Source organism: Syngnathus scovelli, chromosome 7 (genome assembly GCF_024217435.2).
Source record: "Syngnathus scovelli strain Florida chromosome 7, RoL_Ssco_1.2, whole genome shotgun sequence".
NCBI classification, from domain to species: domain Eukaryota; kingdom Metazoa; phylum Chordata; class Actinopteri; order Syngnathiformes; family Syngnathidae; genus Syngnathus; species Syngnathus scovelli.
The window spans coordinates 12,116,092-12,132,869 of NC_090853.1; the positions used below are offsets into that span (position 1 = coordinate 12,116,092).

Sequence of the window (16,778 nt, forward strand, 5' to 3'; positions counted from 1 at the left end):
CGGGAGGGAGGGGAGGAAGGAGCGAGGGATGGTGAGATGGATGCAAGGATGCAGGAAGGAGGCGAAGTGACAAGGATTCCAAAATCCCAATGGTTAATAACAGCTGAAAAGAAACTAGGAGGAAAAACAACCACACAATCGAATTAAACCGCGAATGATTGCTTACAGTGATGTCCTTGCAGTTATTAGGTCGTCTCATTAGATCAATAACTTTTAAAGGTCAGTAAATATTGACGTGATTTAAAATTGACACTGCACGCCGCTGCAAGTTATTCGATCATATTTGGTGCCCTGCATACCGCTTACCCAACCACACGTTGGGCTTCCCAGTAAGACAGCGACATCAAGCGGCGACAAATTGCAATGCGCCACAATGTCAGGAGTCTCATCCTGATGTAATTTGCAATATTCGAATCTCCTTGATTCATTGATTTTAGGTGTGGATTTCCACTATCATTGTTTACTAATTTTCAGGGGCTGTTACTAGTAGAAAGATATTAGAAAGATAATAAATGTGTTTTTTAAAAAAGATAGTTTATTATTACATGTATTTATTGAAAAACTAGGAAAGTAATATAGCCACAAGAATTACCTGTAAAGTATGCGTTTATTTATATGTATCTTGTATCTGTGCTCAATTAATTTTAGTTGTGGTGGTTGAACTATTATAAAATGTATCAGGCATGCGTAGCAAAAAAAAAAAGAAAAGCCACCAGAAAAAAAGGGTGTATCAAATTAGAAGTACAGTAGCTCTCAGTTTTAGAGGTTGTTGAACCACTATACAAAATAAATGAGATGTTGAAGTTCCGACATAAAAAGATTTGCACCCAATATTCAATCTGCTTCTATATATGTACTTTAAAAGCGTCTTCGTCTGACAATTTTTATATTCATTTGATATTTTCAGTTGTTTTGTATTTTTATTTTATGTTTTTGAAAAGCGTATCGTTGCCTCGAAAGTATTAAAGTAGTAACAAAAAGACCTATCGCAATTCTTGAAGTATTTTGTAGTTTTGTACAAGTGCTTGGGGAAATTCGAATGCGTATTGTTGTGTAATTGTGATTATTAATGCACACCCGTAGAAGTTAGTTTAACCATCTTTAGCATTATATGCACAGTATTAACATTTTATTCTCCCAAGTTTTCGCACGATTTCCGATTTGAAAATCAACCAAGAGAACTACAGTTCCCTTCAGTCGTTGCGCTTACTTCCGCCTGAAACAAACCCTACATGCACGGTTATAATCTAAATCTTTAAAACTCGTTGGATTTTCAATCAATATTGTGTATAACATTAAAATTTACATTCGACTTTGATTTCGCAGCGACAAGCAAGTCATAGTATTTCAGACTTCTCGTACCATATCTACCTTCCCGGAAGCACGGGAGCGCTATCCATGGTGCTGTAAGTAGAATCCGTGCTACCTGCGCTAAGGGAAGCGTTTACAAACGTCATATCATATACAATAATACGTTCAAGTTGATATTTGCTATACCTATGTGGCCCATCAGTAGTCACAATTTTGGTGCTTCTATTAGGCCAGTGTACTGCGCACTATTTATTGCACGGAGGTATAGGCATTACCAAATAATACAACACATTTACTTACTTAAAAACCCCACCTGCCATTTATTGCTTCTCTTTTTTGATGGGTGCTCAAGATGGCTGAGGAAAAAGAGCCTTGCAGCAAGATCCGAGAGGGTCACACCTTGCTGCAGGTGTCCAACACACATGGACTTCAGTTGCTGGGTCTGCTCAGGTCATTTCGGGAGCGAGGCCTACTATTTGATTTCACCATAAAAGTCCAGGAACAGATTTTTCCCTGTCATCGCTGTGTTCTTGCTGCATGCAGTGATTTCTTCAGGTCTCGATTTCTGTCATCCTGTACATTTTTTGGAGAGAAAATTGTGCAATAATTTGTAAGTTTTCTTTTCCTTTTTTTTTTTAGGGCCATGTTTGAAGCAGCTATGCGAGAACGTGACGATGGTTCCGTAACATTGTGTAACCAGTGTCCGGCTGTGGTGGAGTCCTTCCTGGATTTTGCCTACTCTGGTGAAATTCTTATCACAGAAGGGAACATCGACTCTCTGTTTCAACTTGCCTCCTTTTTGCAGGTAGAAACACATGGCTCTGTAGCCACAGGTCTATTTGACTCTTTTCTCATTCTTTTTATTCTTACGGTATTTGCTCAAAGAAAACAAATTAATATTTACTCGATTGTACATGATATTGGACATTGCGTTAAAAGGAAATTTTACTTACTTGATGTTGTTGGTGTCTTCAGGTGTCAGTTCTATCTAGAGCCTGTAGTGACTTCTTGTTAGGGACGATAGATCTTGGTAACTGCCTGTCACTTTTGGCCCTTGCTGAGGCATATGGCTCAGCCTCCCTCCTCCAAAGTGCCACCGACTTTGTGGTTCAAAACTTCCAAGACCTTTCTGACACACAAGAATTCCTGGACATGCAGGTATCAGTCAGCCGTCAACACACGTACCTTTCTAATGGCAGCTTCTAAAACCGGTTCCAAACATTGTAGGTGAATGTGTTGGAGGAGTGCCTCAGGTCAGATGCCCTCTGTGTGGCCAGTGAGGAGGCTGTGGTCATGTCACTTCTAAAGTGGATCCGCCATGACCTTCCTGGAAGACAGAAGCTGCTACCCACATTGCTATCTCTAACGAGACTTCACCAGCTACCGCCACATGCATTTCAGGTATTCACAAAGTCAATGTCAGGTGCAAAGAGATTCACACATTGTTGGTGGCGTTATATTTTCATCTATTCATTCTCAAATTTCTTTTCTTGTTTGTAAGTCTCTTCGTGATTCAGACCTGCTGAGCAGCAATCCTTCCTGTATGGCTCTGATCTCCGAGGCTCGGACCAGACAAAGTCAGCACAGTGGATTGTTCACTGATGCCAGACCTGCCACCACACAGAGCTACATTTATATCCACAAGACGGAGGAGAACGGAGTTGTCCACCACTCTTTCTGCTACTGTCTGGAAAGAGACCGGTGGACGAAGCTTGGATTCAACCAGGAGGATGGAACAAGCACGGTGCCAGATCTGCCAGGCTCCCGTCTGACTAGCTATGCTGAGAAGGTACAACATGTGATTGCAGGAATAGTGTATACACTGTCACAACTCCTACACAGTTTAATTAAATCCAATAGTGGGCCTGCAGCAGTTTTATCTGGGAAATATATTGCGTAGCAATCAAGTTGTTATTTTTAGAATCAATTTCTCTTCCTTTGACAATGTCATAAAATGCAAAAAGAGTCTCACTTGCCAGCTCCATGGCCATTTGAGAGTTCATGGTGTGCTCAGTTCTATCCGATACAAGCCAATTAGCACAATGACCCAAAAAAAAAAAAGCAAATGAACTTTGAATGCTTCCCTTCCCCTCTTCCTTCAATTGCCCACAAGATGTTTATCACTGGAGGTTGCCGTGGAAACTGTTACCGGGCAGTACGAATCCACGTGGCGGAGCCTTCCCATGATGCTACCGATGAGGTGTGGTGCTTCTCCCCTGTAACAAGAACCTGCACACCTGCTCCAGCGATGCCGAAACCCCGAACCATGCACACAGCAGTGGTCTGTCTGGACCGAGTTTATGTCATTGGAGGGCGGACGAAGGGACACAGAGGGGCTGCACCCGGTCTGTTAGAGGTGTGTTTGTGTACTTTTGTTTTTTTAGATGTATGTCTAAGTCAGAACATTTGTTGACGGTACAACACGTTATATGTTCAGGTGGACTATTATGACCCATTGGCCAAGAGCTGGTTCTCAGTCAGTCGTCTGCCAACTGCAATCTTCTATCCTGAGGCCAGTGCTTGTGGCAGCGTTATCTACACACTGGGGTCGGAGGTGGAGATAACCGACTCCTTCAATCCCTCACTTGACTGTTTCTTCAGCTATGATGCCCAACAGGACCAGTGGTGTCGCCTGGTGGCAGCGTTTGGCCAGTTTTTTCATGCAACGCTGGTAAAAGCTGTCTCAATTCATAAAACACTACACCTCTGTGACCTGTCCACTTACAAGGTGAACACACAAAAAATAGACCGATTCAACAAACAAATGTTTGATGTAAGATTTTCCTGATCACATATGACACGTGCAGGTATACAGTTTCTGTCCAGAGACTTGTGTGTGGAAAGGAGAGGGGTCATTTGAGTGTGCAGGCTTCAATGCTGGAGCAGTTGGTATACGAGACAAAATCTACATTTTAGGTGGTGATTATTCTCCTGATGAGATTACAGATGAAGTCCAGGTAAAATCCAGATTTTTTTCATTTTCCCTTCATGTTGCTCACGTTAGCCTCTGGTCATGTGACAAAGATGTGACACGGAGCAAATTTGTCCATTTTGCGGGTAGAGTGACTATAATTGGATAACTTCGCATATTTCCTTTGTTAGGTGTATCACAGTGACAGGAGTCAATGGGAGGAAGTGGCACCCATGCCCAGAGCTCTCACTGAATTCCATTGCCAGAGCATCAGTTTCAACAGACACACAAACCCGTGGAGTGATATAGAATGATGCACACAGGTGGCAAGTTGAAGGAAAGTAAATTCCAACTGCAAATTTTTCACATTCAATCAACAAAAAATTACTATATAACACAATGCATTATTTTATTTATTATTTTTGTATTATTTATTATTTATATAGCAGAGGGACCTCTTTTTATATGTACAGAGGCTGACAGCAATATCTTGTGTGAAAAAAACAACTAGAGTCATTCAAATGGGGAATTTATTCTGCGAGAAGTTAACAATAATTTAAATGTTTGATTCAATTACACACAAATTACTTGAATACAGAATTAAAGAGCGTACAGACTCAAACATAATAGCATGTGCGAGTGCATAAAGTGTCATCTTGCATTGTTTGAAAACAAGGGTGGAGAGATTTGCACAGTGCAGCAGATCTGTGTTAGGTTTCTGTTTTTTTTTTTGTTAACATTTTCCTCTTTTCTGGGAATCCCCTTTTTGATTTTGATACAAGAGCAGGATCTCAAAAAAGAGTAGCTCTAAATCCCAGATTAGTTTACCTTGGTAACTGCATTAAAATCACACATAGACGAGAACACTAAAACTGAAATCTGACCTAAAATAGCCGAAGAAACCATGCAGACTCCATAAAATGTCTCCCATCTCCTCCAAGAGGAGATGGAGATGGGAGGAATGTTCATGTTCCGCATGTTAGTCCTGATATGTTTTCACCAACAGCCACATCAAGAGAACGGTGATTAAGACGATCATGAAGTTGAGGAAGAGTTCCTGCACCGAGCGATCCATGGCCGCTTTCCAAACAGGCAGTACAGGAGACAATGGCGATGAGGCGGCAGCTGCTGAAGGGAGTACACACGGCAACAGGGATGGTAGAAAGGAAGATTTTGTCACAAGGTTTTGCTGTCCAACCCCCCACCTGAGACAAGCAAACAAGCAGATTTGCATGAAAAGTGAAAGGCAAGGCAGCTTTTTTAATTTCGCATATTTCATTCACAATGTAACTCAGTTCACATAACTAAGAGTATCTATATAAAGAACTAAAGGCATGTAAAAGCAAAGTACAAGGTACAATAGCTTGCTATAAGATTGTATGCACAAGTGCCATAAAAATATACTGTAGATTAATATTAAATTGTGGTCACCTGTCATTAAGAATTCCAGATAATATTTATTCAAATTAATAAGGAAAGAGATTTTCTTGCATCCTTTCAGGCCTCAAATGCATCATTACCTTTTCTTTTATGTCATGTGCTCCAGTAGAGTATTTTTTTTGTTGGTCTTGATCTGCAAAAATCCAAACTGTCTATAGTCTACAAATGTCTTCTTTGATTTTCTTCCCTCCGTGTTGAGCTTCAGCTTTCTGCCCTGACCGGGATCTGGCCTGCCCCTAAAGTAGTCAACCTCAGTGGACCGCCCATGGCTCACATGCAAACATAATGATGTCACCTACACTATTTAAGTGAACAAACCAATCAAGTGTTTCATTTTCCACAATCTGGTCCACGACACATAGCCATAAAGAGTCTCTCTCTCACTGTCTGGGTTATTTATAGCACATTATTGCAGATATGAGGTGGCTTACAATTGCTCCAAATACAATGCATGCATCGTCTCATGGATGGAGGAATCTGTAACAGTATCGGGTGTGAGGCGATGCACAAGATGAATAATGCAGTCAGCTTTTCAAAATGTAACATTGGAGGCTCAGATTCAAGTCCAACTGAAGCTGCAATTCATCATTATGACATGTCCTGTAACCAAAGCTGGTATTGCTTGTTTTTCTTTTTGATAAAAGTTTGACATACAGCTTCAATATCACTAGTCACTGTACAGATCAATTTCTCATTTGAGCTGATATTATTATCAGAACCTGATTGTTTTGATGAGCAAACTCTCTGTCGAACATCCATATCACTGGCCGATTGTTCAACCGTAAACTTTGCATAGTCAAAGAGAGCAGGCCATTTTCAGCACTTTAGGTCAATAATTTTTAAGTGGCCCGACTGATAGATTTTTTGGAAAAAAAATGGACAGGATTTTCAAACAACTGAAGGAACTGGTCCAACGTTTCTTGTAACATCAGACATTTGATGATTTGGGTCAATTACAGATGCAATCATTCCCTCCCAACATTTATTGGCCTGATCAACTTCAAATGTGGATGTGAGTTGCATAGTTGTGTTTTGATGTGACCCATTCAAATAAAAGCAAGAACAACTCTTGGCCTACATTAATTTGAGTTACCAAGTGATGCTCTTGTGGCTGTTGTTTTCCACTTCTGCATTTCTTCCTTTCTGTGCCGTGCCGTTCCCAAGAAAGGATCTGACCGTCAGCCAGCAATCCTCTCTGCTCATCTCACACTTGACAGCTGCTTAGATTGGCTTTATCTCCGAACTGGTGCTAAACCCCATGACACGCACACCTTCTCCTGTGCACACGTTGGGGGTCACGGTGGGACAGTGTGTTTGAGTAGTCCTATCTTGAACCTTTCCATCACAGGGCATTCCCCAGGGATTAAGCAGATCAAAATGGCTGCAATAAGTGTCACTCTATCGCATACGATTCTGCCAATGTTGGACAAGGAGCCGTTTGACCCAGGGATTCCCATTGTCATGAGATATACTGTGGCTCTGATCGGATATAAAATGGGCTGGAGTGTGCTGACAGAATAGACCGCAGAGCAACCTGACAGCTGTGTATGTGTGTGTCAGATAGAAAAGTATATGGCAGGAGTTACCTACTAAAGTAGTAGAGACAAAAGTGTCAACAGCAACGCAGAAACACCATTCCAGACATTCTGGGGCATGCTGTAGAAGTAAGTACATGGATGCAGAGTATGTGCTTGTACGGCCCTCTTATGTTATTAAACCACTTAAGAAGTAATTGGTTTGGGGAATTTACATAACCAATAATTGATAAAATAACTGATAAAACAATTAAAACCATAGAGAAAGAAGAGGGAAAATTTTACATAACAAATTACAGTTTGAGGAAAAAATACATATTTTATATTGATCTTGTTTTTCAATTTTAAATTATTTGCACAGATGACCTTTCACAAATGTAGTCACTAATAAAGTATTTCAGTTTCACTATTCAGTACTTTAATAACGCAAATACTTAAATAAAGCACCTTACATAAAAATGTAATCTGGTTTTCCTTTGTACTAAAATAAACCCAGCTAGTCTGGATTGGTTTAATCTCTTTTACCTTGCTGTTTCATCACCTTGGTTTTGATATGATTCATCTTCCTCCAAATACAGGCTGATCAGTTAACACTGTGTCCCTTTGGACAAGTAAAGAACGGAACCGCTATTTTAAAAACCCAGATCTTATTTCTACGTTTACCCATATCTATCGTGCAGTCCCCAGCAAATTAGAATACAAAGATGCCTTCAGTAAAAGGTTTGGTGTCTGGTTTTCAGCCCAGCATTTCAAAGAGTGATGGCGTGCCTCAGGGTACAAACACCATCCCACTCAAGTTTGCAATGTTTCACTACTCATTTGCTGTGTTGAAGGTCAAAGAATTATTGAATCTCAACTTCAAGGTAAATATAAGTACAAACAGTACAAAAAGTCTCAGATTCAAACATATCTGGTAAAATGTGCCTCGAAAGCTTACAAAAAAATGGGAACAATCCTGTTAAGGAAGGCAGCCATTCACTTTTCTTCAGGCTTCACCCACTTCACAGTATTTCTACAATGACATAAGACTACAAAATAGAATAGTATGCATTACAGAAAGTAAGCTGCATTTATATCTAGTGTGACTTTCATTCACCTTCTTGCTCCATAGCATATTTGGCAGATGTCATTCTGTGTGATTATACGTAATATAATTCTTAACTTATTTTACACTTAAATTAGTTCAAAGTGTAATTAAAACATTGCATGATAACGGTTTTACAGTGTTACAGAATTGACTGCAGTCCATTTTGAAAGTTCAACTAATTTGACCCTGCTGCCAATGACCCTGACTGCAAATTTTTGTTTTGTTGTTGTTGTTGTTTTTTTTTGGAAGAATCAGATCATCCTCTGTTCAGAAAAACATCAAAAGTTTCAAGTGCTTTAAAAATAGACGGAGATGAATGTCATTATCATGTCGGAAGGATCAGTCATGTGCTTCCCTTTCTGACCAGCTGTTGTTTTGTAGACTACATTGACAACGAAGGGCTCCCGCTGGCAAACCCAGACTGGTGCTGCAATTTCAGTGCTTAGATGAGTTAAGACAGGTGATTCCTACATTACACGACACACACGCACGCACGCATGCACGCACGCACGCATGCACGCACACATCTCATGCTTGTTATTGGCACACAAGGATCCAAATCCGCAGTGGTTCGTGTAAACCAGTAAACACAAAGAGTCGCAGGTATGCAGGAATTCAGACCTGCTACAGGCACGCTCATTTATCACTTAACAATTCAAGGGCCTGCTAAACTGTGAATGGCTTCTTCTTTGACAAAGGCTCCCCAGGAGAGTCACCCTGTATAGTTACAATTTATCCCTAGGTATCAAGTCAGCGATGACTATAGAGAATGATCCCTGGAGCATTTTCCCCTATCTTTTGATGGAAGATTAGGAAGGCATTAAGTATGGCACTGCCATCGTTGTTAGAGTCGTCTACGTGTACAATGTGGCTACAAGTGAAAGCAGGCAGTGTCCCCCCACTTTGATTTGTTGACAGTCCCGTTGACGCCTCGGTGTACACCAGCCGATCACTTACACAATGTATTCAGGAACTGCACTAATTTCTGGCTTCACAAAGACAATATTGCCAAGCTTTATTATATTATTATTATTATTATTATTATTATCCATCCATCCATTTTCTGAACCGCTTAGTCCCCACGGGGGTCGCGGGCGTGCTGGAGCCTATCCCAGCCGGCAGTAGGCGGGGGACACCCTGAACCGGTTGCCAGCCAATCGCAGGGCACACAGAGACAGACAACCATTCACACTCACACCTAGGGACAATTTGGAGTCTTCAATCGGCCTACCAAGCATGTTTTTGGAATGTGGGAGGAAACCGGAGCGCCCGGAGAAAACCGACGCGGGCCCGGGGAGAACATGCAAACTCCACACAGGGAGGGCCGGAGGTGGAATCGAACCCGCACCCTCCTAACTGTGAGGCGGACGTGCTACCCAGTGCGCCACCGAGCCGCCCCTATTATTATTATTATTATTATTATTATTATTATTATTATTATTATTATTATTTCATTTATTATTTTATTTATTTTCGTTTGTAGTAGTAGTAGTGTCAAATACTGGGTCAAATTCTATAATCAAAGTCACTCTAGGAACGTTCAGTGTCTCCTCGATGTTTCTTCCGGACAAACCTAAAAAGACGCACAACGGACGTAAATATGGAAAATAATTCGAAGGCATACGGTAGAGGGAAAGTTGACAAGAAACTTCTTCGTAAACAGATTAAATCCAGTCACACTTTGCTGAAACATGAAGGCATCAGCACTACGTCGAATCCCTCTAAGGTAACCCATAAAATAGATTACTCATTATTATTAGTTTATCACATTAAGTAGACGTCCTACCGATACGTACGTACAACATATGGACTTTGCTGAGAACATACGCAGCTACTTTTGTGTGTGTGTGTGTGTGTGTGTGTGTGTGTGTGCGTGTGTGCGTGTGTGTGTGTGTAAAAAAACCTGACAGTGTGTCTCTGTGTATTATGTCTGTGCTGTATATTTAAATAGCATGAAAAATATATTTTGTTCGTAATTAGGGTTATTTGGCCATGATTATTCATTATTTTTTGTAGTGCTGTCTAATATACATACATATCTTGTTTTCTGACTGTGTGACAGTTGTTCTATATAGAATGTTTTTTTAGTTAGAGACAGTCCAATGAAAATATATCTGTGTGTGCTCTGCAGAGTTTAGTGGTGGCTAACGGTGGCCTGGGGAATGGTGTCAGTAGGGAGGAGCTGTCTGCTGTGTTAAAAGAGATGGGAGAGGTGGAGAGCCTCCTCATGCCCCCTCACAAGCCCTATGCTTTTGTCACCTATGGGTAATATTGATAATTGAAGCATGTTTTGGAAAGTTTGAACATATTTGCCTATGCCTTCTTATATTGTTGCGCCTTATGCAGATCTGAGGAGATTGCCAGGAAAGCTCACGTCCACCTGAATGGTCGTACACTTCAGCGTGGAGAGGAGAATAACGTGACTCTCTACCTCAGCTTTGTTGCCTTGGGTACTGCAGTATTTTACCATCTGGCTTGCCTTTCAGATGCGAGGGTTGATAATTTGAATTGTACCATGCACAAATATCACTAAAATCAGGGACTGTTTGTTGGAAAGATTTTGTCTGCTTCCATGGCACTGCAGTCATTGTAAATGTTTGTTTCCAATCATAAATGTTGATTCACGTTCACAGTGCCGTGTGAGCAGCAAGCTTGTGTGACATTTCCACCTGGACTGGTTTTGGTGGAGGACTTTGTTTCTCCCCTGGAAGAAGCTCTACTGCTTGCTGTTATTGACTGGTCATCCACTAGTGATGCTGACACTGGTAAGGAGGAGCTGTGTAATGTGTTATTGTTACTGAAGCTTACTGATGAAGAAGTTTGAAGCATTGAAGTTTGACTATAAAACTCATTGTAACATATCCCAGCTAACTTTTAAATAACGGCATTTTTTACTGCCAACTTTAGGTTCTAAACTCTAGCATTACATTTTCATTTGTAGGTGCCGAATTGTTTTACTGGTTTGCAACAACTCAAATCGAATGTTCTCTTTCTGTAGCACAAAAAGCTCTGAAGCATAGAAGAGTCAAACATTTTGGCTATGAATTTCGCTACGACAACAACAATGTAGACAAAGACAAGCCATTACCTGTAGGTAAGATGATTTGCATATAACTCTAAATATTTTACTTATCACATTGTGTAATTTGCATAATTAAAATGCATGTATGAGTGGTAAAACCAAATATGAATGTGTGTGTATCTAGGTCTTCCTCAGGAGTGTCAGTCTGTACTGGACAGAATTATGGAAAATGGATATACAAAGTTCATGCCTGACCAGCTGACTGTAAACCAATATGAGTCTGGACAAGGTTTGTTGCATTTATACTACGCGTGCTTTACAGTATCAGATCCACTTACTAAATGGTTGCAGAATACAGGTGACCAATAGAACCATTATGAAAGTAGGACGCTGTAGCATGAAGTAGGTTTAGCAAGATTCTCGGGAGGGACATTAAAGGTCTTAATTTGTATCATAGGGTTTCATTTGTTAGGTTTACAGTCATTGCCACCTTGTTCTCAAAATGTTTTATTCCTACCACAAGGTGGCAGCACAGCCTTTGCACGGTAAAGGACATAGTTAGCTCTCATACCTTCGCCTAAAGTTACTACAAAAATGGAATATGTCAACCAAAAAAAAAAAAAGGTTGCGCTTACAAACTCATTTAAAATCTGTAAATGAATGTATCATTAAGAAAAATCTGATTTGTCACATTTGTAGGCATACCTCCTCACGTGGATACACACTCTGCTTTTGAGGACACCATCCTTTCACTAAGCCTGGGGGCAAAGGTATGAAGTCACCCTAACCCTCTCTCATCAATTAAGTAAGTAGACTTTTGCAAAGACCTTTCAGTGCAGATACCATACAGCCTATGAGCGAGCCCTTCTCAATTTCACTGGTTTGTAGATAGGTGTATTTATGTATGGTGATATAAATACCACAAGCACAGAGCCACACACTGACGAGTTAAAAAAGGTGTAATAAGTGCTGTCTCCATGAATGGAATGAGTTTATTGGCTTTACAAGGGCTCACATTTTCCACCATTTCTTTGCATGGAACTTAGGATATTTTGATTCTTGTGAAATAAAATGTATAATATGGGTCTTGTCCTTGAATTTTATTAGATTGTGATTGTGCACATAGTGTGAGTGTGTAGGGGAGCATGTATTGTGCAGCTGGTTTCAGGAACAGTCTGATTCATTTGCTGGTGTTCCATCAACGCATCTGTGCTTGCATGCACGCACACACACACACACACACACACACACACACACACACACACACACACACACACACACACACACACACACACACACACACACACACACACACACGTCCTATCTTCACCAAATCCAATTCACCTGCTGTCGGAAGTTGTGCAGGATGCACAACTGGAAATAGTGTCGGTATAATTTCCCTCAAGACCTGGCGCTGTTCTGCTCCAGAAAGGAAAGGAAACATTAGGCTTAGACACTGACTCTCTCATGATGATGCTTGTGAGCACTGCTATACCTCACCTTTCTTTTGTGGGTAATGCTTTTGGGGCAAAAAGAAAGAATTGGTATCATTAAGTTGTAGACTTGAATCAGTATAGTAAGAATCTGATAAGCAGGATATATAATTTGGTCTCATTGGGGTGACTCAACAAAAAGCTTTGACCCATTTTATTTAGTTTATAGACGGCTGTTACTACACTCCGAGCTCACTATTATTATTAGTTGCAATCTTTTAAGGTTTCTGCTTGTCTTCTTACAGACAGTTATGGAATTTCGTCATCCTGACAACCGTGTAGTAAGCGTGTTTTTGCCAGCGCGAAGCCTCTTGGTGATGCAAGGAGAGAGTCGTTACCTCTGGACGCATGGGTGAGTTCAGAGCAGGGTTTTTACTTGTAAGATTCAATTTATCAAACATTTGTGGGAACCTCGGATTCAGGAGGACCAGTGTGGCTTTCGTCCTGGCCGTGGAACAGTGGACCAGCTCTACGCCCTCGGCAGGATCCTCGAGGGTGCATGGGAGTTGGCCCAACCAGTCCGCATGTGTTTCGTGGACTTGGAGAAGGCGTTCGACCGTGTCCCTCGGGAGGTTCTGTGGAGGGTGCTTCGGGAGTACGGGGTGCCGAGCCAACTGATAAGGGCGGTTCGGTCCCTGTATCACCGATGCCAGAGTCTGGTCCGCATTTCCGGCAGTAAGTCGGATTCGTTCCCAGTGAGGGTTGGACTCCGCCAAGGCTGCCCTTTGTCACCGATTCTGTTCATAATTTTTATGGACAGAATTTCTAGGCGCAGCCGAGGCGTTGAGGGGGTCCGGTTTGGGGACCTCAGCATCGCGTCTCTGCTTTTTGCAGATGACGTGGTGCTGTTGGCTTCTTCAGGCCGTGATCTCCAGCTCTCGCTGGAACGGTTCGCAGCTGAGTGTGAAGCGGTCGGGATGAGGGTCAGCACCTCCAAATCCGAGTCCATGGCCCTTGATCGGAAAAGGGTGGAATGCCCTCTCCGGATCGGGGACGAGATCCTGCCCCAAGTGGAGGAGTTCAAGTATCTTGGAGTCTTGTTCACGAGTGAGGGGAGGATGGAGCGTGAGATCGACAGGCGGATCGGTGCAGCGTCGGCAGTAATGCGGACCCTGTACCGGTCCGTTGTGGTGAAGAGAGAGCTGAGCCAAAAGGCAAAGCTCTCAATTTACCGGTCGATTTACGCTCCTACCCTCACCTATGGTCACGAGCTATGGATCGTGACCGAAAGAACGAGATCTCGGATACAAGTGGCCGAAAAGAGTTTTCTCCGCAGGATGTCCGGGCTCTCCCTTAGAGATAGGGTGAGAAGCTCGGTCATCCGGGAGAGACTCGGAGTAGAGTCGCTACTCCTCCACGTTGAGAGGAGCCAGATGAGGTGGCTCGGGCATCTTATCAGGATGCCTCCTGGACGCCTCCCTGGGGAGGTGTTCCGGGCATGTCCCACCGGTAGGAGACCCCGGGGATGACCCAGGACGCGCTGGAGAGACTATGTCTCTCAGCTGGCCTGGGAACGCCTTGGGATCCCCCGGGATGAGCTGGACGAAGTGGCTGGGGATAGGGAAGTCTGGGAGTCCCTCCTAAAGCTGCTGCCCCCGCGACCCGACCCCGGATAAGCGGAAGAAGATGGATGGATGGATGGATTTGTGGGACTCTCAGAGCGATGTGTGCTTCACTCTTTTTTGTTATGTTGAAAGCAAGGATACTGGATGTACACTAACGTGTACTTTTTTTTTTTTTTTTAAATCAGAATCACTCCTCGCAAGTTTGACATGGTGCCCGCCTGCGATGCGCAATGCTCGGCTCCGTCTATGCGTGACATTGGTGCCCTTAACCAATTCACCTTGAGCAAAAGGGACACTCGAACGTCTTTCACTTTCCGCAAGATCAGACATGAACCTTGCTGCTGTGGTGAGGCCTGTTCAAGCACACAATGACATGATACTTTTTAAATACTATATACGTAGTATACTAATTTGCTGTACAATCGTACATATTAGTGCAAGATATTCTCTTGGCTATTGGTAGAGAATCATACAGGACATGCAATGCAAAGTAGAATAGCAGATAAAAGACAGACCACAAAAATACATAAAATACATATATACGTATACTTTGCAAGGACCTGTTTGGATGAATTGTTCCTCTCTTACCACACATTTCAGCTTTTCCCTCCGCCTGTGATAGTCAAGGAGCTCCCTCTCCACCCTCCCCTCCCTCGCTTCCTCGAGGCCACGATGATGCTACCCGTCTGGAGGAAGAATATGTTCACAGGGTGTATGACGCAATCGCCCCCCACTTCAGCAGCACGCGTCACACCCCTTGGCCCTGTGTGTGCCACTTCTTGTCCTCGCTCTCACCTGGGAACGTACTGGTCGATGTTGGCTGCGGAAATGGAAAGTATCTGGGAGTCAACCCGGAGGCCATTAGTGTGAGTGCCTTTTTTGGTCACACTGTTGTTACTGTCAGCTTTTTTTCAATCGCTTCAGCATATCATTTGGAGTCCTTTCAGTACAGGTAGTAAATTTGTGTTTGAATCTAGGCCTTCCTGTGTGGATTTTGCATGTTTTCCCCCATGGTTGTGACACTTTTGCATTTTTCTCCCACATTCCAAAAACAAGCATGATAGGTTCATTGAAATTGTTCATCGGTGGGAATGTGAGTATTTTTTTTATTTTTATACAGCGATCATAAGAATATTGTGTCTGATGTCTTTCATATACCAGGTGGGCTGTGACCGGAGCAGCGCCCTTGTCCAAATCTGTGCCCAGCGAGGTTTCCAGGCATTTGTTTCCGATGCCCTCTGTGTTCCGCTTCGAACAGCTTCTTGTGACGCCTGCATCTCTATAGCCGTCATACACCACTTTTCCACACCAGTATGTATAAACAAACACACACACACAATTGTTGTCATAATTTGAAATGTTTGTGAATGTCGTCACAGGAGCGTCGGTTGGCGGCTGTGAAGGAGTTGGTGAGACTTTTGAAGCCTGGGGGTCATGCTCTCATCTATGTCTGGGCCTTCGAGCAAGAGTACAAGCAGCAGAAGTCCAAGTACCTCAAAGACTACAATGCTAGAAACAATGCGGTCGAGGACAACCCAGAGCCTGACGGAAAATCAGAAAGCAGCCCTGAACATGATAAGAAAAGATCCTCGGATGAAGCGACTGCTTACAAACTTAGTGTTCATATTAATCGCACAGCCTTCAATTCTCAGGACCTTCTTGTTCCGTGGCATCTGAAAGAGGGGAAAGGAGGGAAAACAAGGGAGAGTGACTCAGAAGAGACGTGTGCAGATAGAGATAAAACTAAGTGTAAAAAGCTTTCAAAAGACTCTTGTCCAGACAATCGTGACTCAAGCATTAGATCCCACTATAATGTTGACAGTCATCATGAAGCAGGGAGCCAGAGTGGCCAGGCGGCTGTCTTCCACCGTTATTACCACGTGTTCCAGCAAGGAGAGCTGGAGCAGCTATGTGTGCAGGTGGAGGGAGTCAAAGTGCAAAGTAGCTACCATGACCAGGGCAACTGGTGTGTTCTTTTAGAGAAGGGATCCGGAAGTAGAAATTCATCTGGAAAATAATGCAGCGTAAATCATGGTGGAATCAAAGATTATTTTAACTGCCAAAGATAACACATCATGGAACCAGACATCTGCAGTAGTTAAAATGTTAACAAAAGTCAAAATAAAGCAGGCACACTATTTTATTTCTTAGTGTTTGATTATGAGGCACATTTCAACTTTAGTTATAAAGCACTTTAAAAACAACCACATCTGCATACAAAGTGCTGTACATAAAGTAAAAATCAGACATAAAACACGGAACACAATAAAACAGTATAAAAATGATGAGTGGAAAGCTGAAGAATAAAAATGTTATAAATTCCAGTAAATCTTGTCAGTCATCCTTAATCAAAATAAAAGCCCCCTCATGTCCCTATACTTTGGAGGTAATTAGAATAGATGGTAATGCAAGAC

At 42.4% G+C, this 16,778-nt stretch overlaps 3 protein-coding genes across 6 annotated transcripts; 2 read left to right on the top strand and 1 right to left on the bottom strand.

Annotated features, from left to right (window-relative positions):
• The first annotated feature begins 96 nt into the window (after positions 1–96).
• Positions 97–6,730, top strand: kbtbd3 (kelch repeat and BTB (POZ) domain containing 3). 3 transcript variants are annotated; one of them, XM_049726314.2, is made up of 10 exons: positions 97–1,573; positions 1,664–1,866; positions 1,951–2,116; positions 2,287–2,469; positions 2,539–2,712; positions 2,813–3,100; positions 3,425–3,667; positions 3,749–4,039; positions 4,119–4,268; positions 4,414–6,730. In XM_049726314.2, the coding sequence occupies exons 2-10, from the start codon at positions 1,664–1,666 to the stop codon at positions 4,534–4,536; spliced, it is 1,821 nt and encodes a 606-aa protein (XP_049582271.1). In that variant the 5' UTR covers positions 97–1,573; the 3' UTR covers positions 4,537–6,730. The 3 variants fall into 3 exon arrangements, with proteins under 3 accessions (XP_049582271.1, XP_049582270.1, XP_049582269.1); XM_049726313.2 differs by having other exon boundaries at positions 97–1,406; XM_049726312.2 differs by having other exon boundaries at positions 1,525–1,866.
• On the bottom strand, positions 4,735–6,020 carry LOC125972571 (sarcolipin). Of its 2 annotated transcripts, none has more exons than XM_068651304.1 (2): positions 5,743–6,020; positions 4,735–5,350 (listed from the first exon to the last, which is right to left on the bottom strand). In XM_068651304.1, the coding sequence occupies exon 2, from the start codon at positions 5,295–5,297 to the stop codon at positions 5,202–5,204; it is 96 nt and encodes a 31-aa protein (XP_068507405.1). In that variant the 5' UTR covers positions 5,298–5,350; positions 5,743–6,020; the 3' UTR covers positions 4,735–5,201. The 2 variants fall into 2 exon arrangements, with proteins under 2 accessions (XP_068507405.1, XP_049582300.1); XM_049726343.2 differs by having other exon boundaries at positions 4,735–5,427; positions 5,743–6,002.
• A 3,106-nt stretch (positions 6,731–9,836) lies between the features above and the next one.
• alkbh8 (alkB homolog 8, tRNA methyltransferase) lies at positions 9,837–16,693 on the top strand. The gene is made up of 12 exons (XM_049724859.2): positions 9,837–10,010; positions 10,416–10,549; positions 10,631–10,734; positions 10,918–11,049; positions 11,283–11,378; positions 11,491–11,595; positions 12,006–12,076; positions 13,045–13,151; positions 14,550–14,710; positions 14,965–15,230; positions 15,526–15,675; positions 15,744–16,693. Exons 1-12 carry the CDS (start codon positions 9,885–9,887, stop codon positions 16,380–16,382), a joined length of 2,091 nt encoding a protein of 696 aa, XP_049580816.1. The 5' UTR covers positions 9,837–9,884; the 3' UTR covers positions 16,383–16,693.
• Positions 16,694–16,778: the final 85 nt, after the last annotated feature.